The sequence below is a fragment of the Dama dama genome, chromosome 20 (assembly GCF_033118175.1).
Source record: "Dama dama isolate Ldn47 chromosome 20, ASM3311817v1, whole genome shotgun sequence".
Classification (NCBI taxonomy): Eukaryota; Metazoa; Chordata; class Mammalia; order Artiodactyla; family Cervidae; genus Dama; species Dama dama.
The window spans coordinates 48,203,859-48,229,872 of NC_083700.1; the positions used below are offsets into that span (position 1 = coordinate 48,203,859).

The 26,014-nt window shown below is 41.3% G+C and overlaps 1 protein-coding gene across 1 annotated transcript in view; it reads left to right on the plus strand.

Moving 5' to 3' along the window:
- The window catches only part of ALG14 (ALG14 UDP-N-acetylglucosaminyltransferase subunit), a 96,535-nt gene that overhangs the window by 15,265 nt on the left and 55,256 nt on the right, over positions 1 to 26,014 (plus strand). The window contains exon 3 of the mRNA XM_061121325.1: positions 17,855 to 17,986. Within this exon, the coding sequence (XP_060977308.1) occupies positions 17,855 to 17,986 (132 nt within the window). The remainder of the gene's footprint in view (positions 1 to 17,854; positions 17,987 to 26,014) is intronic.

The following is a 26,014-nucleotide window of genomic DNA, read 5'->3' on the forward strand; positions in this document are numbered from 1 at the left end:
CCTTAATGTGAAAATGTGTATTTGGAGCCAAAAGCCAATCTCCATAAGAAGCATTCTTCTCCCTAGAATCAGGCCTGAAACAAGAATACCTGCCAATTCAGTTCAGTTCAGTTCAGTCGCTCATTGGTGTCCGACTCTTTGTGACCCCATGCACTATAGCATGCCAGGCTTCCCTATCCATCACCAGCTCCCAGAGCCTGCGCAAACTCATGTCCATCGAGTCGGTGATGCCATCCAACCATCTCATGCTCTGTCATCCCCTTCTCCTGCCTTCAGTCTTTCCCAGCATCAGGGGCTTTTCCAATGAGTCAGTTCTTCACATCAGGTGGCCAGAGTATTGCAGTTTCAGGTTCAGCGTCAGTCCTTCCAATGAATATTCAGGACTGATTTCCTTTAGGATTCTGGTTGGATCTCCTTGCAGTCCAAGGGACTCTCAAGAGTCTTCTCCAACACCACAGTTCAAAAGCATCAATTCTTTGGCACTCAGCTTTCTTTATAGTCCAACTCTCACATCCATACATGACTACTGGAAAAACCAAAGCTTTGACTAGATGGACCTTTGTTGGCAAAGTAACGTCTCTGCTTTTTAATATGCTGTCTAGGTTGGTCATGGCTTTTCTTCCAAGCAGCAAGTGTCTTTTAATTTCACAGCTGCAGTCACCATCTACAGTGATTTTGGAGCCCCCAAAATTAAAGTCTCTCACTGTTTCCATTGTTTTCCCATCTATTTGCCATGAACGGATGAGACTGGATGCCTTGATCTTAGTTTTGTGAACATTGAGGTTTAAGCCAGCTTTTTCACTCTCCTATTTCACTTTCATCAAGAAGCTCTTTAGTTCTTCTTCACTTTCTGCCATAAGGGTGGTATTATCTGCATATCTGAGGTTATTGATATTTCTCCTGGCAATCTGGATTCCAGCTGTGCTTCATCCAGCCCAACGTTTCTCATGATGTACTCTGCATATAAGTTAAATAAGCAGGGTGACAATATACGGCCTTGACATACTCCTTTTCCTATTTGGAACCAGTCTGTTGTTCCATGCCCAGTTCTTACTGTTGCTTCTTGACCTGCATACAGGTTTGCCAGAGGCAGGTCAGGTGGTCTGGTATTCCCATCTCTTTCAGAATTTTCCACTTTGTTGTGACCTACACAGTCAAAGGCTTTGGCATAATAAAGCAGAAGTAGATGTTTTTCTGGAACTCTCTTGCTTTTTTGATGATCCAATGGATGTTGGCAACTTGATCTCTGGCTCCTCTGCCTTTTCTAAACCCATCTTGAATGTCTGGAAGTTCACAGCTCACATACTGTTGAAGCCTGGCTTGGAGAATTTTGAGCATTACTTTGCTAGCATGTGAGATGAGTTCAACTGTATGGTAGTTTGAGCATTCTTTGGCATTGCCTTTCTTTGGGATTGAAATGAAAACTGACCTTTTCCAGTCCTGTGGCCACTGCTGAGTTTTCCCAATTTGCTGGCATATTGAGTGCAGCACTTTCACAGCACCATCTTTTAGGATTTTGAAATAGCTCAACTGGAACTCTATCACCTCCACTATCTTTGTTTGTAGTGATGCCTAAGGCCAACTTGACTTCACATTCCAGGATGTCTGGCTCTAGGTGGATGATCACAGCATCCTGGTTATCTGTTCTGTGTATTCTTGCCACCTCTTAATATCTTCTGCTTCTGTTAGGTCCATACCATTTCTGTCCTTTATTGTGCCCATCTTTGCATGAAATTAGTCTTCAGTTTTTTGATTCAGCCCTCTACATAAGATGAAATAAGTGGTGTAAATATTGAGAAGGAAGAAATAAAGCCTTGTATTCTATAAAGTATATCTAGAAACCAAAAACAAAATCAGTTTTTAAGACTATCAAATAGAAGTTCAGGAAGGTGTCATGTGTGATCTGAATATGTGAAGCTTAGTAGCATTCTTATATGCCAGTTTTAACTATAAGTAAAGATCATGAGAAAAAAAAATCCCTTAAATATTAAGGATTGGGAAAGAATCTTGAATAAAAGGAAACAGTATAGACCCAATAGTGAAATCTTATTAAGAGACATTAGATTTGATGTGAATAAATACAGAAACATGTTTCTGATGTATAAAAACTTAGAAAGCTTTTCAAATTTCCCCAATTTATGATGCAGTATCAGTCAGAATTCTGGAGTTTTTTTACTTTGTTTTTTTATTCAATGCTAAATATTTTTTTTTCCACTTGCCAGGCATTGTCATAGGCAGTTGGGATACATCAGTGAAAAAACAGGTCAGAAAATTCCTGCAATCATGAAACTTACTATACTCGAGCTGGATCAGAAAGGCAGTAATACCAGACAGAGTGAATAAGAAAACCATACAGCCAGTTAGTAGGCAATCAGTGCTGGGGGATGATTGCACAAGAACCGGGGGTGGGGGTAGCAGTGGGGGTTGAGAATTTTCACAAGGAGGAAAAATTTGCAGTTCCGATCAGGATCTTCAAGAAAATGGGAGCACTTGGGAGAAGAGCATTTCAGACAGAGGGTGTGGTCTGGAAAAGCTGCTGAATGGATGTTGGGGGAATGGCTGAGGGTCAGAGTGAGTGGAGGGAGGGACACCAGAGAAGAAAAGGAAGGGTAGGTTGGGGCCAGATGGTATGGGGCCTTGTAGGCCCGTGTGAGGACTTCCTCTCTTGCTCTGAGGAAAATAGGGAGCTGTTGGAAGGTGTTGTTCCAGAGAGTGACGTGGCCTGACTGCTATTTTAAACAAATCACTCTGGTTGCTGTGTTGCAAGTAGACTGTAGGGGACAGGGTGGAACCAGGGAGGGTAGTTAGGAAGTGGAAGCAATCCAAGCAAGAGAGAGTATGGCTTGTATTACTAGGGACAGGAATAGGAGGAAATGGTTAGAATCTGGATTTTTTTTTTTTTTTTCCTGAAAGTAGAGTAATAGAATTTCCCGACAGTTTGGATATGAGTCGAGAAGAAACGAGCAATCAAGCAGAAGTTGGGAGATGCTGTGAGTGGCCCTGGGAAGTCTATCAGTGGAGCGTCCTCATCTCCAAGTGTCTTTATGAATAATATTTTGTACCACCCGAATGAGTCAACAGCCCCTACACCGGCTGGAGGAGCCAGGATGCAACCTGGGATTCAAGGGGGCTGCCCAGGCCCGCCTAGCACTGGTTTAAAACTATTTCCTAAGTCCTGTGTGCTTGCACTCTCTCTCTTTTTTCTCTCCCCTCCCCCACTTCCCCTCTCACTCCTCCTCTGCCAACCCTAGAACGCCTTTCAAACTCCAGAAAGGATTCTACGAAGTCCTTCCAGGTGTTGAGGAACTTTGTGAAATACTAAGACTCTCCCTCTGCAGCCTCCTCGCCCCATGTTGCTGTCATTCCCTCATGCTGCCACGAGATGGCAGTGCACTGCGGAGCATTCCGCCCTTGGGCCCTGCCCGACTTCCCAGCAGGGACTGCAGAATGGATTTCTAATACGTATCGCACAGTAATCTGGCTTGGGGAAGATGAGGAGAGATTGTCCCCAGTTCTTTTTTTTAGCAGCATCATATATCCTTTCTAGGGGTAATATCTTTTCTTGAGTTTGGAAAGGCTCTAACTGGCTTTCTGACAGTCTTTCCGTGTAGGGTGTGTCTTTAAAGACTTTCTTCACCAAACACCTTCTTGAGGTTGCAGTACTGTTTATTTGTTTTATACACTCTTTATTTGAGACAGGTAGAACAGCTCCCTAGAAGCCTTCTCAAAAGGAAAGTCCTTCTTGAAAATTATAAGTGGATATTAAGTAGTTTCTGTATGCAGAATTTGGACTGTGTTTTTATAAAGAAGTAAGGAAAGGAAGTACCCTTAGTCTGAGGGTTTTTTTTGGTATAGTTGGACAGGCAGAGCATGAATACTGGAAACCTTAGGAATTAATTAATGAAAGTGTTAATGGGCAGTGCTACTGACTAAAAAATAATATAGCACCAGGTACCTCTGGAGTATGGAGTACAGGTTGGGATGGGAAAGAAGTCTCATGGTGGAAGTCTGCCTAACTGCCTTGTCAGTTAGGCTCCCAGCCTCTCTGCCCTTCCCTGGTAGAAAACCCAAGGTTTATCCACCGGAAAGGTTAAATAAAGAAGTTTTGGCTTTGAAAACAACAAACCAAGTTGCAGATGAATTAAGACATTGCCCTAAAAACTGAGAGCTTAAGGAATGTGTAGAACTACCCCTGTCCCCCCCATGCACACCACTTAGGTCTCCTTTGCCATCACTTCATATGTTTCCCCCAGGCAGGAGATTAAACATTAACTTTGAAGAAACTGATTTGCTTTGGAGAATAGAACTATGTATTCCAACACTTGGGATTTTCCCCCAGTGAAGTGGTCAAGTCCTGTTTTTGTCCTCTACGTGACAAGTTCCACCCAGCACACAGAGCTTCCGTCTTCCTTTTTATGCCTCATTTTTCAATAGGAACTGGGATTTCTCAGCCTTGGTGCAGTTGATATTTTAGATGCGGAGGCTGTCCTCTCCCTGTGGGATGTCTAGCAGCATCCCCAGCCTTCACCACTAGAGGCCAGTAGCACCCATTCCTTCCCCACCCCTCACCCCCAGACTTGGCGACCAAACATGTCTCCTATCCTTGTCGCCTTAAGATCTCTGAGGGAGAAATCTCCCCCTCTCTCTTGAGAGCTACTGCTTTGAACCGGCATCCACAGACTACCAGATATTGGAGGAAAGTCCCTAACATAAGAGAAGCCAAAACTAATCAGGAAAGGGATTTTGAAAAAAGGACTGGGGAGGGCGGAGGAGGAGGTTTTGAAGGAAGACAATAATGTTTGAGAAATGAGAGGACGTTGTATCTTTAAAAAAAGAATGAGATCTACTTTTTAAAAGCCCTCATAGAATAAGAAAAACCTTTGGCTATTAACATTTAATTATAGGAATTAAAAAATCAGAATATTGGAAGATCATATTCAGGAGCTCTACTGTAAATAAGAACAAAAAATAAAAACAGTAGAGGAAAGGTAAGAAAATTAAATAATTAAATTAGAAGTTGGAGGTCTACTATCAAAGAGACCAAGGACATGGGGGAAGTTGTTTTCTTTTTAAGTGAAGACCCAAGGAAAATTCCTAGCACCTGAAGGACATGACCTTCAAACTAAAGGACTACCCCCCAAGCCAGTTAAAACTGTAGTCACAAGATATATCATCATATTATTTCAGAACTAGTGGTTAAAGAGGAAAATTCCAAAAACATCCAGAAAGAAAAAGGAAAGGAGTTATGTTGGAGGTTCTGATGGCATTCAGAATGAGCATGGAGAAATGTCCTCAAGCTGCTTCCCCATAAGTCCTTTCACAGAGGACGTGCTCCACCAAAACAAGGGGCATCCAAGAGGGAGGAAGGCTTTAGTCCAGGACCCTGAGAGCAGCAAGCGGAATTCTCAGGATACAGGGAAGGAGTTCCGTGTGAAGACAGCCCTGTTCAGCAGGCCCAGAGAGAGAAAGGACCGTGCTGATTGGAGTGTGGAGGAGGGACAGCTCTGGAGCCGGAGTGCTGGGGGGCGGTGGGGGGTGGGGGAGTGGTAGCTTCTCCAGAAGGGTAGGGGGACGCGAAGAGTGAACCTGGAAACGAAAGGAAGGCGGGAAGTGCAGCACTCGCACAAACAAACGGAGGTTGTGTTTGACCAGAATCACGACAGCTGCTTAAAGCAGTCGGTTAAATTTACAAGGCAAGAAATTATTTCAGATTCAGAAACCCAAGACCATCTTAGAATGTTTTCAGTTGCAGAAGAGATTTAAGTTAGCTGGTATTAAGATTGTACAAAGTGGGTAGAGGAATCATCTTAGCGTTATGAATAATGGTTGATTTTCAGTTTTGTTTGAACATTTTCTGTGTTTTCTAAAGTTATGATTAGAAAACAAAGTGTTTTGGAGGAGGTTTTTTTTTCCTGTTTGTGATTTTAGAAATAAAGCTGAGAAGAGAGAAAAGCCCCAGTGGAAGTAGTAATTTTCTGAATACCCACGTTTCATCAGCACTAATATTTTGGGGCTAGTATAATTTTTTGGAAGCACATTACTTTTTCTGTTACTTTAATAAATAGGGATCTTTTGTATCATCTTTTAGCCTGTCTGTATGATTCAGTGACAGTTTCATGATTGCAGGACTCATCGACCAGTACTTCTGAAACAAACACGATGTGCTTCTATTTAACGACACCTGCTCTTTTCCACAAGGTGGGGTGCTAACTTCACACAGTGAACTGAGACTGTGTCTAACTGCTGAGACTTCTAAACCTAATGCTAATGCACTTGGTATCTCTCTTACATAATTCCCAGGCAGTCCTAAAAGAAGTAAGTTTGTGAACTGTGTAAAAGCAGTTATGGGATTTTGTTTCCCTTTCTGAATTGTGTGTTACAGTTCATGGTTTAGCATGTTTACCTTTTAGAGCGTGACCAGTGTATCCATGCACTTTTCCTCTTTATAGTGGACCTTAACTGTATTCAATTATAGGTGAAGGTAAAAAATACCTCTAATTTAGAAGAGGATCATTCTAGATGCCTGAAATACCTTAAATAGAAAGTATCTAAAATGTTTTGTACTTGGAGATCCTGCAGTGGCTCTTTCAGTGAATGAATGATTCTTTTTAAAACAGTACAGCAGATAGATGTATAATATATGGTTCTCAAATATTTTAAGTAGCTTAATCTCTTAAACTCCTTCCCAAATCTTAATTGTCACATCCTCCATCTCTGCAACAAAGGCAAGTTAGTTTAAACTTTCTTTGAATCAGATTCTGAATTGATGTTATTAAAATAACTGTAAATAGCATATTGCATTTATTTCAACCTTCAGGTAATTTAGCTGTCTTCCCTGTGCCAGTGAAATTTGTATGGGTGTCTTACAACATGTAGAGCTGGTAACATTTTATAGTATGATGCTGTTGTTTTTCCATTTTAAAGCAAATTAAAGACCTTATAATAACCAGTGTTTTAATCTAAATATTTACATAAATAGCATACTTTAAAAATTCATGGGCCCAAGCATACAGTAATTTCTGTTGTTGTTGACACAAAATCAGGATGTGGCCTGTTTCCTTTTATCCTTCCTTTTGCACAAATGGAGATTCTTTGGTCACTTTTAGCCTTTAAGCTCCAGGAAATAATTCTGGAGCCGGTAGTCACAATCCTCCCAGGGACAACATGGTTCTAAGCCCTGCAAGTAGTGAGGCTGATCGGTGGTGGTTTCAATCACCAACTGACCAAAGAGCTGAGCACACAAAGGAGGCAAAAGCAGAAGAGGGGGTGCCAAGGGTGTTCACTTGTCCTTCAGGGATGTGAGAGGCGCCTGAGTCATGGCAGAAAGTGACGATCCATGAAATGACCTATGACGAAGGAACCCTGGGTTCCAAGCTGGGTCCTGCTGATGACCAACCACCTCTATCACCTTGGGCAACTTAGTCTCTCTGGACCTCAGCCTCTCACTGTGAAGGAAGCCAGGAGGCCTGGCTGAGACCAGGGATCCTCAACAAGCATCCGTGATCCCACTGTTGGCTGTCAAGTCTGACTTGTCTGAGACAAATGAGGCCTCTGCCCCAGGCCAGGTTACCCTGAGACCTGTCAGTGCCTGCCTAGAATCTAGATTTCCCAACACTGCCTTTTCCTAGATTCCCAGTTGTCTAACTCTGTCTGCCACCCTGCCAAGTCAACCCATTGCCCATGTTCCCCTACAAATCCTTGTCTGCCCCATCTCAACCTGAAAATTACCTGTGTGTGTTCTCTGACAGGTGGCGCTAGTGGTAAAGAACCATCCTGCCAATGCAGGAGACATAAGAGATGTGAGTTCGATCCCAGGGTTGGGAAAATCCCCTGGAGGAGAGCGTGGCTGCCCACTCCAGTATTCTTGCCTGGAGAATCCCATGGACAGAGAAGCCTGGCGGGTTACAGTCTGTAGGGTCGCAAAGAGTCGGACATAACTGAAGCATCTTAGCACACACTTTCTCTGACACTGATATATTTTGTACTTAGAGTGTTTTTTTTGTGTGACTCAAAATTATGCTCAAAACCAAACCATAATGATACGCTCTCAGTCTGTTTCCCCTTTTACCATCACTCCCCTAGAAACCTGAGAGTCAGCCCAAGCTCCCCATCTTCCTTAAATCCCTGATGCCTGCCTCTTGCCCACTCCAGTCCTTCACCTTAGTGTTATGAGTACCCATTAGGCCTTCAACATCATTCTCCTGATGTATTTCAGTTTCTCCCAAATGCTTTCCCTTCTCTGGTTGAGACCCCTCAGCAGGGCCTCTCTATCCACTCTCTTCATACTTTCCTTTTTAACATCTTCAGTATCTCCTCTCTGCCTTTAGATTTGAGCACATACTCTTCAGCATGGCTTTGGGGGCCCTACTTCTCAAGCTCCATTTGCTGCCGCTCTCTGCTCTTTACATGCCAAAATCTAGTCCCCCAGGTATTCCATGCCACTCCATGCCTCCCTGCTATGAACATGCCAGAAGAGTCTCTTTCCCCCTCTGCTAGACCTGATAAATCTCATATTCTTCCAAGTTAGATAAAACAGCTCTTCCATAAAGCTTGACTTGGTTTATCAAAGTATTAATTCATCATTTCTTAGTTGGTGCTAACATTATGTTTAATAATTATGTCTCTTATTGTATCAGTCTCTCTGGTTGCAATTATTAGTGGTCCTGTGTCGCTCTACCAGATGGCAGTGAGTTCCTTATAAATATTTTACTTACCCTTGTGCTCCCAGCCCGATTCTGTCACCTGGTAGGTGCTCTTGGGAGTTTATCTGAGCTTACAATGAAGAGTCCGGCTCTGATAGCCAGTGTCATAAATGACTGCTTCATCTATGATTTGAATATATTTTCCCTTTGAAGCAGAGGAAAATAGTCTTTAAATTCATACCATTTTAAAGCTAAAAGGAAGGGTGTCTCAACTGCAAGTGCCCTAAAACCAAACTCAAAACTGGCTCAAACAGTAAAGAGAATGTTTTGACTTACAACAAGGGAAAAATTCAGTATTGTTTCTGGCAAGACTTGGTCCAGCTGCCCAGGGAAGTCACCAAGGATAGCGGTGTGTCTCTGCTTCATCCTCCGCAGAGTCATCGCCGTTGGGCCCCCCAGTGCTGCCTCCAGCAGCCCCCAACTCTCCCCCCAGGAGAGCAAAGAGCATTAGCACCTTCCAGCTTCATGTCTTTGCCCTAACTGTCTAAGGAAGAAGAAGGTCTCTTATAGCATGTAGGAGAGGGAGAGAGAAAGCGTCTTTTCCCCCAAAAATCCAAGCTAACATCTCCTGCCTAATGATCTCCAACTGGGTCACATTCCCATCTTTCAGCTAATCATCACAGCCAGAGGTGAGCGTCGTTCCCTGGTGCTGAAGCTATTCCAAGTCTACTCTTGGAGCTACAGGTTGGGGCTTAAGGAGACGGGCTAAAATCCCACCCAAAGCATCTGACTGCAAATGTGAGCAAGAGTGAATTACCCAAAGGAAAAATCGGATTATTGCTGGCAAAAGAAAGAGTCACTAAAAGGCTGGAAAAGGACAACTAATGTTCATTATGAAGGACTTTAGAAATCTTTTGGGCCAGATTCCCATAATTGTTTCAAGAACAAACTTCTTTTTTTATTTCCCTGAAGCCTGAGACCTCCACGTAAGAAAAGAGCTTCTCAAGGTAAAGTGAGGAGTGAATGCAAGTCGTGCGGAAGGGCTGGAGCAGCAGCCTTGTCTTTGACAAGTCAAGCTTGAGGACCAGTTGTGGGATCGTGATGGCTGGTTAAGGATCCCTGATCTCAGCCAGGCCTCCTTGCTTTCCAGTGAGAGACCTGAGGTCCAGAGAGGCTAAGTCACCTGGGTTTCAGAGCTGATTATCTGAGCGGAACCCAGCTTGGAACCCACAGCTCATTCATCCTAAGTCACTTCACGGTGCATCATCATCATCTACCGTGAAGTGAGCAGCTACCAAGTTCTAGAAGGACATGCATATAAAACCTTTTTTTTGGTAAATTATGGTCATCTTAATTTCAGAGTAGTTGAGTGAATCATCCAACATACTTTTACCGTATATTATACTTTTCATTATTAAAAAGAGCAGTTATGAAAGAAAGCTGAAACCATTTTTGGTTGAATAGAATTTTACCATTTTCATTTTGTCTAGTTTCCAAGATTCTGTACTAGCATGGCATTCACTAAATAATAAATGTATTGTACGTTTCAGTGTGTGGTAACAGCAAAGAATGACTTCATAGACCACTTGACCTGCTCTGTTGTGGGTTTATGATGCCATCTGGATTCCTTGGTGGAATTATTTCCATCTAAATCACTGTAAACTCCTATTTAGCTTGTCACAAATCTAAAGCCAGATATGTTTGTGGTTTTTAGCAGTGATGTAATTCTGAAAGACACTTTGAAAGTTAGAAGTTGTCATATAGCCTTAGCGTTTCACTTAAGTGTTCCACATAATTCCAGACAAGCTAGAAGGTTGAAAAAAAAATCTAATACTCTATTTTTTTTTTTTTTTAACTCTTAAACATTCCGCCTTTGCTGTCTATCTTGCTACTGTGGATTTGGTTATACATCAATCAAGTATGTGTGGGGAACACTGGGAGGCTCTGTGGGCTACATAGTAATGTAAGCCTGGTCCCTGCTACTTCTTAATGAGGAAGCTTATATAGATAGATGGAAAGGATGTCTCTAACCATATGGTGAAGAGAGAATAAGAGAGTCTGTCTTTGTCTTTTATATCACTGCCAATTGTGTAGAAGAGACTGGATCACATTGCAAGATGCACACATACTGCAGGGTGGCCACGCTGACCCGCACGGAAAGGACTCAACTACGACATACTTTCTAGCAGGGTGTGACCTAGTTGGCTGCCAGGTAGGAGCAGCGGCAAAACAGCAGAATCTGCCAACAGGGACTTGGGGCCTAAGAGTCAACAGAAAAGTCTGAAGGTTTCTAAGGCCCTGTGTTTGTGTTCTGAATGTTCTCCAGAAAGGCGTGGGGGGCAGAGGGAGTCATTGGTAACAGTGATAGGTGGGGGAGGGATGCCAAACCTACAGTGCAGAGAGGGGCACAGAGAGAAGAGAGAAGGCCCAGAGAGCAGTTCCCATAGAGATGCAACACACTCTGGGGGCGGAAGGCTGGGGACACATGGGGCAGTGTGTTGCCAAACAGAGAAGAAAGAGGAAATGGGTCAGGATGGGTAGCTGGCTGTCAGAAACCACAGGAGGCCGGGAAGCACAGCTCCAGGGGCAGCTGGTTCAACTAGCTGTGTGTTGGGGAGCCAGGCTTCTCAGCAGGAAGGTTTAGGGACCCAAGGCCAGGGCTCCAGTTCTGGCTGTACCACTTGCTGGCTCTGTCCCCCTGGGAAAGTTCAGACTCCTCATTTGTGAAATGAGGAGATGGGATTAATTGGTGCTTTAGGTTCCTGAGATGTTATGAGATAAAGAATCAGCATCCTCCCCAGCAGAGACCACAGGTTGGGACTTCTGGAAATGTTGATGACACTCGTTTATCTACTCAGTGGTGAAGAGCACGTGACTCATGAAACACCATGCTGTGTGCCAGCATCAGGAAATCCTGTCCTTTCATTGGAGGTTTGCTCTGGAGGGAGAGGCAGGGAGCAGTCAAACCATCACAGACAAGTTAATTTGTTACCAGGAACTGCTATGAAGATGGTAAAAGAAGACAGTGTGGTGGGGGGAGGGTGCAACCGTGTATTTCAGGAGGGGGTGCTGATGGAGGAGAACTGAATCCTCTCTGAGGAGAGAACATTCAAGAGAGACCTGACTTGCAGGAAGGAGCTTCCTAGGAGACAGTCCAGGGGCAAGGCAGACCGCTCAGAAGAAGCAGAAAAGGCCCTCAGGAAGGAATGGGTCCGACACATTCAAACAGCAGAAAGGAGAGCAGGGTGGTTAGGGTGAGCAGGGGGCGGCTGGGGAGGTAAGCCAGCACCAGACTACATGGGACCTTGGAGGCAGCGGTAAGAAAGTTGGATCTCATCCCAAGTGCAGCGGTAAGCCTTTGGAGGGTTTTAAGCAGGAGAATGAAAGGAAAGATCTGCTGTACATTATGAAAAGATCGCTCTGGAGATTCTGTGAAGGATAAAATGAAGGGGTGCAAGAGGAGAAGCAGAGATGAATTAAGAGGGAACTGTAATAGTGAGAGGTGTGATGGTATGGACCATGAAAGTGGCAAGGATGTAGGGAAGAAGTGGATAGATAGGAATATGTGTAGAGGTTTGGGAAGAAGGAAACAGGGGGACAGTCCCCCCCACCAGCCTTCGTCTCTGCTGGTGCCAACATAGATCTTCATGTCTATTCAGGAAATCTGTTTATGATAGAGTCTCCTGTTCATTTGTCAATTTCTGGTTTGGGAGTGCAGGAGTATCCTGTTTTGGTAGCAAATATAAGAGTTCAGTTTCAAGTTGTTATAGAAAAGCCTATTAAATAGAGGAACACCAAAACAAGTATGTATTTCTTGCCCAGTAGCATGGATTGAGGGCCAGTTTAGCAGTCCACAGTGTTTCTCAGAGGAAGAACTTTCCCTGGGTCTCTGTAAGAATCTAGGGAAAAGCTGACCCTGCTTGGGTCGTGTGGCTACTCCCAAATCAAATGTTAGGTCTGGGGATATGGTTCAGTGGGTAAAATGATGAGTGAAGCATCCTTTGTGTCCTGCATCCCATTAATAAGACATAAAAAAAGGGTCAGGGACAGTTTCTTCAAGGCAAAGGTACAGACTAGCAAAAACAATGTCTATAAAGATGCCTTCACTTGAATTGCTCCAGATGCCACAAGTCCTCAGAATGCCTGGTCATAGCCAAGCCTAAATTGTAGCTCTCTGAAATTATTCCTTTCCTTTGTCTTCAAAGGAACTTTGGTGAAGACCAAAATATAAGCATTCTGTCAATCAGTTTTCCTCATGTACTTCTTTATATATTTGAGTATCTTCTGAAACTATATAAAGTAATAAAAACTCTCTTTTAAGATTTTGTCCTGGCCTGGTTCTCAGTATTTCTTCTAGGTGACATGGGACATCAGACAGACACCCCACCACCAACTTCTGTGAATCAGGCATGGGTAACTTGAGGGCTCTGTCCATGTCAGGATGGCCTCAGGCTTCCATCCACTTGACTGTATGCCTGCACATAGGTTAACACAGACCCAGTGGGCGTAGAATTTTTCAGACACTTTTAGATACACCGTGGGAGGCTCTCCCTTTCCCTTTGTGCTCATACCTCAAGCATCACATCACTCCTTTCTCATGGACCTGTTTTCTGGGGAGAGGATCCACAAGGGCTAAGAAGTTCCTTGAGGCCCTTGTGAATGGTCGGTTCCACAGAGAAAAGTCTAGGCCGTGTACCCGGGTCTTGTTCATTTGTCGTTGGTTCCTTCTCATCTCCCTTAGGGTTTCGTGCCTCTTGACTCTGGCTGTTTGTGAACTCTCAATCCTGGGCTGTGCTTGGGCATTTTTCCTCTAGCCCCAGGAATTCCCGTTTATTGAGTAGATTGTACAAATAAGGCCCAAGGAAGCACTCTGAAATTGCCTCCTTTGTGTCATTTCTTCATTCCCTGTCTAAATACATCTCAGCTAAGTGACAGGAAGCTTGAATTATTTTCTATTAATATGCAATAATGTACGAATCATTTATTCAGTAAATATGCATTGCTCAAATACTCATAAGCACTGAGATTGCAGTGATTCAGGTTCCTGGCCTCTTCAGGTAAATTATATTCTAGCGGAGCAAACAGTCAGATATGTGGAGGAAACATATAACATGCCAGGAGAGTAAGTAGAATAACTTTAAAACAAAAAGCAAGCCTGGTGTTTGGAGGAGAGAGGAGTGTGTATACTGGTGAGAGAAGGGTTGTGTAGAAAGATTAGTCGGAAAAGGTGCCTCTGAGAACTGATCTGATGGAGTTGGCTGGGAAGAGACTTGGATTTGGAGAGAAATCTCTATTTTGGTAGGATTGCCAGTTACCTGAAAATTTAGATGGTATCTGGAGGTACCGGCCTGTCTGGTGTGAAGCCATAAGCCAGAAAGTGGCACCATATGTAACCACCACCACTCACCCTGGCCACACATCCCCTGCAAGTAACCATCATGGTTCTGACCCCTTGCCTAGCTCAGTCCTTACTACCCGCCTTTCTCCACGCTGGTCACCACCTCTCTGTTTTCCTGTTTATTGTACTAGTAGAACTGCCAGGTTGGCTCTCTTCACAGCTACCACTTAAGCTCTCATCCTTGATGGTAATGTAGGTTCTTGCATCACATTGCCTTGGACTATGCTGAATAAATTTTCTTTCCTATCTCTAGGATGAACCTACCTACTCATTGCCTACCCTATGGGTAACAAGATACTCTGTCACTAAAATTGAGACATTTCTGAGAGCAGAAGGAAGTATTATTTATAACTATGCTGGGACTACAGGTATAAACTGGGACCATCCTGTGCAAACTGGATGATTGGTCACTGTATGCATGTGGTGGTGGGCCCAGTTATCTCCAGCTCATGAGTGGAACCAAGACCCCCCCCCTCCCCAGCCTGGCATCTGATCTGAAGAATGAGGTTGGGCTCCTTATATGGGTCATCCAGAAGTCAAATATCGGTCACCCCTCTTCAGTCACGACCTTGTCTTTTCACCCTCAGGCCTGTCCTTCTAGTTTCCATCAAGGAGGCCCCAGAACATGCTTCCACTAGTTTCCTTTCTGCTGGGAATGGACTGGAGACTTCCAGAACCTGTTTTCTCAGCTTCTTCAAGCTGCCACCTGGGATGAGATGTAGGCTTTTCTCCCTTGTCCTGGTCTCAGAGGGCTGTCTCCAGACCCTTGCATAGGCCCTAGAAGGCCTGTGTTTTTGCCTCTCTGGGGTTCAGGAGTCAGAGGAGTGGACTTTCAAGCCAGAGTCAAACCAAATCTCCCTTCCAACCCCTCAGGACTCTAAAAATACCCCCCAAAATATTGTTCATTGCTTCTTTACATAGCTATAAGCAAAGAAGATGCAGTGTGTGTATGTATATTAATAATAGAGTGAAATAATGCTATTTGCAGCAACATGGGTGGTCCTAGAGCCTGTCATACTAAGTGAAGTAAGAAAGAGAAACACAAATACCATAAATATCACATATTTGGAATCTAAAATATGACACAATAGAGCTTATCTGCATTCACAGATATAGAAAATAAACTTGTGGCTGCCAAGGTGGGGATGGCAGAGGGATGAAGTGAGAGTTTGGGACTAGCAAATGCAAACTGTTACATATAGAATGGATAAATAGGAAGATCCTACTGTATAGCACAGGGAACTACACACTCAATATCCTGTGATAAACCATAATGGAAAAGAATATATATATATATATGTATAACACAGTCTCTTTGCTATACAGCAGAAATTAATACAACATTGTAAATCATCTAAATTTCAATAAAATAAAATTTTTTTTAAGTTACATTGCTCACAGCTTTAAAAGATTCAAGGAGCATAGTAAATACCCATGTGTTTTGAATAAAATATTGTAGATATTAAGATCAGGCCTCAAATTTTGGAAGTAACACCCAAAAAAACCTTTATAATAAGACTCAACTGAGTTATTTTTACTGTAATAATAATGGCATCTTACTGGGTTACTTCTCCAAACTTTAAAGGTGGGTATTATGTAATATATGGTATATGTTCTGTGATACCTGTTCACAGCACTTCTGACCCAAAAGGTTTCTGATGGGGGATTTTGTCTCTGTAGTGCTGAAATCTAGACCCCATGTGCCCACAGTGCAGAAAGCCAAATTCTGACAGCCGGAGTTTGCAGCCAAGTAAGGGTTTACTGCCAGGCACCAAGTAAGGGAGTGGGAGGCAAGCCTCAGATTCATTCCCACTTTTTCTTCAAGTTAGGGGGTTGTTTTTGTTTTAAGGGCAAGCACAAAGACTGATATGAATTGGCTTGTGACATTTCTTAATCATAGTTTTGGGGGTCAGAATGTTGGGTTTTGTGAGTCTCAGATCAGGTGGTCCATGGCTCAGGAGTCTGTTAGCTCATCTTGCCCTGAAGAAACAACCTGGGTTTGTATGTTAACGATGAAAACATATACTAGTGATTTTAGTACATTAACAATGATTATTGGCAATATATATTTTAGTCATTGGACACTGGTAGGATTAGTGTTCAGTTAGCATAGGATTGAAGTCAAAGGGGACAATAAAGGGAACAAAGATTTGGATAGAGAGATTAGTCATAAACTCAGTAAGGGAACTCAGTTTTAGGGGAATTCAGTTTCAGCTAACGGGACTATTTTACCCATTACGTTTTCAATGAATAATCTCCACAAATTAGGCAAACACAACCTCCAGCAAAATTCCTTACAAGTTTGTCCTCGTTTGGATTCTGCTCCTTGTATGGTCTATAGTTTGGTAACTATTTGTATTATTTTCTCATTGAACATTTAGTACCTTAATCCTTTGGAAGAAAACAAACACACTGATACAGTAAATGATTAATAAGTAAATAATAATAGTGAATAACATATTGAGCCCAGAGCTTTTGTTCTTCACTGGTATAGCATGAAAGGAAGAGGGAATATCCTTTATCATCATATGTAAAAGAGAGTGGTCACATGTGTACCCCATTTTCACTTTATGCTGAATTCTAGGAACTACATAGATGCCCTCCTGGAGGACAGCATAAGCCTTCACACATGATTTCATGCCTTATGAGGCTCAGACTGGGTGGTCTGTGGCTCAGGGACCAATTTCTTCATGCAAATACTAATATGTGTACCAGTGTGTATACCAACACACATAACTGTGTGATTTGTTAATACATATTGGGTCATATTAAACATACTGTCCTGCAACGTGCATATTCACTTTGACAACTTATCTGGGCACATCTTCCATATCTGTTCATATAAATCTATATCATTTGTTCATGTATCTCCATATATTTCATTACATGGACTTTTCCTATCCCTATTGGAGGATATCTGGGCTGTTTCCAGTTTCCACAAATACAGTGATAAAGTGGATAGCATATGGATAAATCTGTGGGATGTATTTCTGGAAGCAGAAATGCTGGATCAAAAATAGACACACTTAAAATTCTAATAGATATTCCCAAAGGGCCTTCCCCAAAAGTTATATCAATGTGTTTGCCAAGGGAATGTAAATGTCTATTTCCCTATATCCTCAGTAACATTAAATATCCACAATCTCTGCCTACTCGGTAGATGAAAAATAACTCATTGCTTCCTATTGTGTTTAATTGTTAACCATCTTTTCAAATGTTTGACTTTGTTTCCTGTTTAGAATTATCTATTCATCTCTTTTGCCCATCTTGATACTAGGTTACTTGTCTTATATATTGATTTGTAATGACTGCATATCAGTATGTTAAGGTCTTTACATAAAACATATTTTATAGAAAATTTCCCTTAACTATTGTCAGTAGGCTTCCTTGGTGGCTTAGACCAGAAAGAATCCACCTGCAATGCAGGAAACGCAGGTTCGATCCCTGGGTTGGAAAGCTCTCCTGGAGAAGGGACTGGCTATCCACTCCAGTATTCTTACCTGAAGAACTCCATGGACAGAGGATCCTGACAGGCTGCAATCCATGGGGTAGCAAAGAGTTGGACATGACTGAGCAACTAACAGTTGTTGTCAACATTGACTTTAACATCTTGAATCATATTTAGGAACTTTTTGTGGTAACCCAATGATGTGTGTTGTATAAAGCACAAAAAAGGCTTAGTTTGAAAGTAATTCCAGAGAAAGTTAAAAGTAATCAAGAGAGCATTTCCTGTTTGTACAAATGTTAACTGTTACTATGTTTAACTTCCGTATCAGTGGCCCAGTTGATTTGGATTTTTGCTGTTTCCTTCCAGTTTCCTGAATACTATGTTCACCGCATTCCCAGAAGCCGGGAGGTTCAGCAATCCTGGCTCTCCTCAGTGCTCACCACCTTGTACTCCATGTGGCTCTCCTTCCCCCTGACTTACCGAGTGAAGCCAGATCTGGTACGTATCTGGTACCAGATACCAGATTTGGTATTTGGAGGGGAGCGAGGGTCACTCTCCTGTGGATGCTTTGTTAGTAATAAGACAAACTGTTTTCTTAAACAGCTACCATTTATCATTGCACTAGATACTGTACCAGGCCTTTTACTAACGTGTGCTGAGATTTATCATTTCAATGCACTTTGCTGAATGAGGTGAGGAATTTGTCTTCCTTGTCTGGCTATAACTTGAACTCTGAACTTGCCTTCCTCCCCACTCTCTGTCCTGTGGCAGTAAGAACTAACAGAGCACGGTCTTTAACCAGTTTTGCTCCTGTCCACCTGTGGTTCCTGAGCCAACAGCGTGTGCTTACTCGTCAGCTGGAAAAGAGCCAGTTTTTTATTCCTTTTCAATACTCTTCTTGCTTTGTCAAAACTCTTTTACCAGTACTCTGTAATGGCCTATTGAGAACAGAATCTAAAAATGTGTGGATGTATGTATCTCATTTACTTTGCCGAATTCTTGCAGCAAACACAACATTGTAAATCAATTATACCCCAGTAAAAATTTTAAAAATTAGCAATCTAGTAGGCAAACACAACATTGTAAATCAATTATACCCCAGTAAAAATTTTAAAAATTAGCAATCTAGTAGGCAAATAAAACTCTGTTACCAGAAATGATATGCAATGGGCAGAATGTCATACACTCCCAAGTTTTGATAGGAAAGTAATACAGAAGATAGAAATGTGAAAACCTAATTAGTGCACTATATTAAACCATACCTTCCTTATCTATAATGGTCTTAAATTCTCTGTGGATGAAGTTCTGTTACTAAATTCTAAATGCACTTCAGTGTAAGGCAGATCAGCAGATATGTTATCACAATAGTGTAGACAGCTCTTAAATAATATTGTCATTCCTGTTAAGGCAGAGTCCATTAATCTGTGTAGCCTTAAAGAACCTCTTGATTAGCTTACCTTACACATGATTTCTGGCACAGTGAATATTGTTTTCATGAATAGTTGGACAAAAATGCACTTAGCTCTGATGATTTTGAAAGCTCTCTATCAGTTTGGTCTTTGCCTCTCACCAACTGAATTGCCATTCAAGTGCCTCCTTTAGATTAGAATTTTAAAACCAGAATTTTGTATATGAATAATTTAGATTGTTTTTAAAAGCTATAATTTATAGGCAGTGAAATGCACAGATCTTAAGTATATAATTTGACTATATCTCTTATCAAGATATAGAACACTTCTATCACCCCACTGGCCCCTCCCCAAGCAACCAATTTCTGGTGATTTCTATCACCGTAGATTAATTTTGCTTATATTTATTTTAAAATTTTTGACAAAGTAAATTTATCTCACAGTCTCCAACCACATTTTTAGTGTGTAAAATTCAGATGCTTTCTGAAAGGTCATTAGTGCTCTTAAGGGGCTTCCCTGGTGACTAAGTGGTAGAGAACCCACCTGCCAACACAGGAGACGCAAGTTTGATCCTTGGGTCAGGAAGATCCCCTGGAGGAGGAAATGGGAACCCATTCCAGTATTTTTGCCTGGAGAATTCCATGGACAGAGGAGCTGGTAGACTATAGTTCATGGGGTCACAAAAGAGTTGGACATGACTGAGCAACTGAGCACACACGTGTGTACTGCTCTTAACAATTTAATTATTCCTGAAACTTAAGAGAGAAAATGGAAGGAAGAAAAATGGTCTTCACATTTTAAGCTGGAAGTTTTGAGTTTACATTTACCAAGTCACTGGGGACATGGCCACTGTCACAGGCAGCAGCCAGGTTGAGTGTGATGACTTGAGGACGCTAAGGTGTGAAAGTGAGAAGGAGGCAATGACTGACTTGATGGCTGATGTCTGCTGTGGACGTGGAGGACTATGGTGTCTGCCTGGCCCAAGTGTTTGATACCCTTGTAGTGGAAAGAGTAGTGGGTGGGGTATTAGGACACTTGGTCCCAGGATCGTTTTGGCTTTTTTTGATTTTAGATCCCTTCTGGGCATCATTGTCTACCTTAAAACAAAAGGACTGAACTAGATGTCCTCTTAGTTTCCTTCAAACTTAGTCTAAAATTTTATGAGTGCCATAAATTTGCCTATAAAGAGTGGAAGGGAGGAAAAAAACACATTATGTTTCTAAAGGAATAAGAGGGGGAAAAGGAGGGAATGTGAGGTACTTATTTCCATTTTAAACTGAGTTTTCAAAATTATTTCAAACCTGAACATTGTCCAGTCTGCTGTTCTGATATGGTTGGCATCACAGAATGAACTTCCACTTAGTGAAAGTCCCTTTTACACACCCACCAAGTTAATGGGTAAAAGGCCTTTTTTCCTACTTCAAAAGCAGAACTACAACACGCAGCTCTCTCCTGTATTCATCCTTGACTTTTTCTTTTTTTAAAAATTTATAAATGGCACTAATTCTTTTGAATATTTTTGCCCTTTTAAACTGAAATATATTAAATCTATAGTGTTGTGTTAGTTTCAGGTATGCAGAAGAGTGATTCAGTTATGTGTGTGCATGTATATATGTTCTTTTTCAGATTCTTTTCCATTATAAGTTATTGCAAGATATTGACTATAGTTCCCTGTGCTATACAGTGGGACTTTGTTCTTTATCTCTTTTATGTATAGTGGTTTTTATCTGTTAACCTCAAACTAATTTATCCCTCCACCCTCTTCCCCTTTGGTAACCAAAAGATTGTTTTCTATGTCTGCAAGTCTGTTTCTGTTTTGTAAATAAGTTCATTTGTATCTTTTTTCTTTTTTTTGTGGATTCCACAAATAAGTGATATCATATGGTATTGTCTTTCTCTGACTTATTTCACTTAGTATGATAATCTCTAGTTCCATCCATGATGCTGCAAATGGCATTGTTTCATTCTCTTTTATGCTGAGCAATATTTCATTGTATATGTATGCTACATTATTATCCATTCATCTGTTGTGCATGCTTACATTGCTTCCATGTCTTGGGTATTATACATTGTGATGCTATGAACATGTATCTTTTCAAATTAACATTTTTATCTTTTCTGGATCTGTGCTCAAGAGTGGGATTGCTAGATCATATGGCAACTCTGTTTTTAATTTTTTAAGAAATGTCCATACTGTTTTCCTCAGTGACTGCATCAATTTACATTCCCACCAACCGTGCAGGAGGGTTCCCTTTTCTCCATGTCCTCAGCACTTATTATTTGTAGACTTTTTGGTGATGGCATTCTGACTCGTGTGAGTTTTGATTTTCATTTCCCTAACAGTTAATGATGATGAGCATCTTTTCATGTACCTGTTGGCCATCTATATGTCTTCCTTGGAGAACTGTCTCCAGATCCTCTGCCCATTTTTCGATTAGATTGTTCGGTTTTTCGTTATTGAGTTGTATGAGCTGTTTGTATATTTTTGAAATTAAGCCCTTGTTGTTTGCTTCATTTTCAAATATTTTATCCCCATCTGTAGATTGTCTTTTTGTTCTGTTGAGGGTTTCCTTTGCTGTGCGAAAGCTTATAAGTTTGATTAGGTCCTATTTGTTTATTTTTGCTTTTATTTCTATTGTCTTAGGAATATAGTCTGGTCATTTATGTCAGAGAACGTTTTGCCTATGTTATTTTGTAGTTTTATGGTATCCTGTCTTACATTTAAGTCTTTAAGCCATTTTAGTTTCTTTTTGTGTATAGTATGAGGATGTATTCTAACTTCATTGATTTACACGTGACTGTCCAGCTTTCCCATTACCTCTTGCTGAAGAAACTACCTTTTCTCCATTGTATATTCTTGCCTCCTTTGTCAAAAATTAATTGACCGCAAGTGCCTGGGCTTATTTCTGGGCACTCTGTTCTGTTCCATTGATCCATATGTCTGTTTTTGTGCATTCTTATGACTTTGATCAAAGTTTCTTTTTTACTTCTGTTAAAAAAAAAAAAAAACCCTTTTAGAAACAATAGTAAAATCAGACCTTAAATTACCTGAGTTGTCTGAACAGCAAGGTTATTTTCTGCTTCACCTCAGTTGTATGCACCTGAGCCAGTAAGTTGACTCTCCATTCAACTGTCTCTATTCTTACTTTGTCATCTGTGAAACAGAAATAAAGTCACTTTCCTTGTTTCAGAGTGAATGGTGAATAAAAGAACATTTCAACATTTTTTACATGGAAATTCCATCTGGTGTATAACAGCTGATATTTATTGACCACACTTATATGTGCCAGGCTTGGTCCTTAGTACTTGCGTTCCTGCTGTGTGAGGTGGGTAGTACTGTTATGCACATTTAATGGAGGAGGAAACTCAGGCTCTGTGAGACAGGAAGCTACTTGCCCAGAGTATGCAAAACCAGGGGAAAACAGAGCTAGGACTAGAATCCAGGTCTTTCTGATTCCACAGCCCAGAGCCTTAACTACTGGACTGTATGCCCCATTCTGGCTCACCGTGGAAGGTGTATTCATTCATGTAGGCCAATTAGAAGTCAATTAATAAATTACTTTTAAAATAAATTATGTTAAATATCAGTCCTCTAATTGAGTATGGAAATTTAAATATAACCCAGCAGCTCAAGTCAAGTACTTGCTTTCATAGTAGATTTAATAAAGAATCTAATTGAATAATAGTATATATTTCAAAATTAAGTATCATATATATTTGTCAAAATAGAATATTTTTAGAATTCAAAATGGATAATTCAAATAAGTATTAATAAAGAAATATTACAGAATTTTACAAATGAGACAGATGTGGAAAATTGATTGAATTCATATTTATCAGTTTCCTGTAGAAAAGCATATGTAAAACCATTGTAAGAATATGTAATATTATATCTTAATTTAACTTTTTGAATGAGACAGTAATCAAAAAACTCAGGTTGTTTTGAGGGAAAAGTGTAGAATTGTGCTTGTTGAACATGTATTAAAAGGCATGCTTGTTTTGGGGACTTCCCTGGAAGTCCAGTGGTTAAGACTCTGAGCCTTCAATGTAGGGAGCTTGGATGTGATCCCTGGTCAGCAAACTAAGCTCCCACATGCCACGCAATGGAAAAAAGAGTCATGCTTGCTTCTTCTAAGCCAATTATTAGATGAAAAGCATCTTAGAGGAAAGGTTATAAACTCTGTTTTGGAGGCCTGAATCTAATCTTTACTAATTGGAATGGATGGTTTCTTCTTTTACAAGGTCATGAAATACTTTTTAGGTGATTCTGATATTTCACATATCATATTTTTCCAAGAAATATGGCTTTGCCAGGCATCCTGTGAATGAGTCGTAAGTTCCTAAGAGTTTCCTTGAGTCTAAAAAGACAATTGAACAGAAAATAGATCATTGGTTGCCAGCATCTGAGGTGGGGGAGGGACTGACTACAAAAAACTTGAAGGAACATTTTTGGGTGAAAAGCTGTTCTATATCTTGATTGTGGTGGTGATGGTGATGGTGGTGGTTGTTAATTGCATATGTTTGTCATAACTAAGACTTGTGTGCTAAAAAGGATAAATTTCACTCTATAAATTATATCTTAATAAATATCAGTTTTAAAATCTGAATCATGGCTGAAAGCCTCAAATATTTGCCTCCCAGTAGCTTCATGTATAGCATGTAGTTATCTTTGAGTAAAAGTGATTTGGTGAATCGTTGCTTACTCCTCCCTGCACCTCACCACGCTAGTGTTTTTAAGACCCTCTCTAAGTGGCACAAACACCAGAGTCAAGTTACAGCATTTGTCTAAAATTTCTAACACAAAATTCAACTCCTTTGCTGAATTACGAATCTGGGTCAGGGAACATCTCTAGCAGCCAAAAATGACATAGTTCATCAAATGAACTGAGATTTCTAGTCATTTCAATCACTTGTTATTTTATGTTTGTCTCGGTAACCTTGGAAGCAGTAAGTAGAGTTGGTCAAGTTTGTGATGCTGTATTATATGTTTGATTCTAGGTGAGTCTGTCATCATCAAAGAGTTAGTTATTGAAAGTATATGTTAAATGCCTACGGCTTTTCCCCTTGTACTGCTTATCCACTTGTACATCCAATAGGCATCTGAAACTTTCTTGGTTCAAAGTAGTAGGTATTTCCTGTTCTTCCCAGGTGGCACATTGGTAAAGAATCCGCCTGCCAAAGCAGGAGACACAAGAGACGTGGGTTTGATCCCTCGGTTGGGAAGGTCCCCCGGAGAAGGAAAGGACAGCCCACTCCAGTATTCTTCCCTGAGCACTCGCATGCACGTGCACACACACACCCGTATGTGCATGCTAAGTAACTTCAGTCATGTCCAACTCTTTGTGACCCTACGGACTGTAGCCTGCCAGGCTTCTCTGTCCCTAGGGGTTCTCAGCATACTGAAGTGGGTTACCATGCCCTCCTCCAGGGGAACTTCCTGACCCAGGGATCAAACACACACTCTTCCCCATCTTGGTAAACTTATTAAAGTCAAGTTCTCAGGAGATATCTTTGATTTATCACTGCCACACCCTACTCCTGTTCAACAGCAAACCCTGCCAGCCGTGTCTTCACAATTTATCATGATTTCTGTCTGTTTCCGTCCGTCTTCACTGTCCCCCTGCCATCCAGCACCACCCCATCCCCATTGCATAGTCTCCTGTCTGCCTGTGGACATTCATAACCCCCTGCAATTTCACCACTCAGCAGCTAGTGTGATTTATAATGTAAATCAGAGTCTGTTACTCCTCACAGAATGCCGTTACGTCCCTCAGTCTTCTGTGTTCTTAGAATAACATCCAGATTTCTCACTGGAGCCTGCATGCTCCAACCCGACCAGCTTCTCTGACCTCTTCTCCTCCTCCTCTCTTTCCCTAGTTTTCTATGTGCCAGCCAGACCTGCGTTTTTTTCTCCCCCAACAAACCCATCTGATTCATGTCTCAGAGCCTTTGTACAGGCCGTTCCCTTTGTGTGGGGCTCTTCTCACCTGCTCTAAATGTGACTGGTGCCTTTTTGTTCTCTGAGCTCAAATGTTCCCTCCTCACAAAGGCCTCCCCTGATACAAGCCCTTCCTCCAGCTCACATCCTCACCTCCCTGTGAGCTCTGCCCTGCTTTAATTTCTTCATAGTCCTAATCCCAATTTTTTAAAAAAAGCTATTTTATGTATGTGCTTGTCATTCCATAAGAAACTGCAGCTGCCGTGATTCTGCACTGATTCAGCAGTGCCTGGCACTTGGTAACCTCTCAGTACGTATTTTTGATGAATGGTCCAGTCACTGTGGTAAGTTACTGGTGCCTTACGGTGCTAAGTGAACACTGCTATGGGAGTATCACAGAAGAACTCAGAGGTCCCCTCATTCACGAATGGTGGTCAGGGACCCTGCTCTGTGACAGGATTTATCCTGAGTGTGAGAAGTATGAAAGTAAGCACAGCAGACAGCAGTCTGCCCAGAGCTGGGTTATTATAGCGCAGTAGGTCCTTTCTGGGGAGCTGGATATGGCTTGAGAGTGGAGATGACATTTAAGCAAAGATGGATAAGAGTTAATCAGTCATAGAATAGAAAAAGGTCATTTTAAGAAGAGTAAAAGATTAATAAGTCAGTTGAGTGAGTCACATAATGTATATAAGATTGAAGTCTTTAGACTATACCTTTATTAATTAGCATTTCACATATAATATTTTATTGTTATTAGAAATTAATGAGATCCAAAACTTAAGACCTGAATGCAGTAGCAAGGTAGTCATTTTTATAAGGTTAATTATTATTGGTACTGTTAAGATGACATATGGGACTTTTTTCTCTATAAACCCCATAAACAGATTTTTTTTCATTGAAGTGCAATAGTATTTAAAGGAAAAGACCACTTAAACATTTTATTGATTTATCATTTTGATTCATGTGAATGGAACACCTTAAAGTCGTATTTTTTAAAAATGTTACAAAAATAAAATTTTTTCAACTCTCCTTGTGTCAGTTACTATTCTATGTGCTTTACATATATTAACTCATTTAATACCCTTAGCAGTCCTGTGACATAGTACTCTTCATCTCTGTTCTATGGATAAAAACTCAAAATCCAGAGAGGTCTAAGTAACCAAGGCCATAAACCTAGTC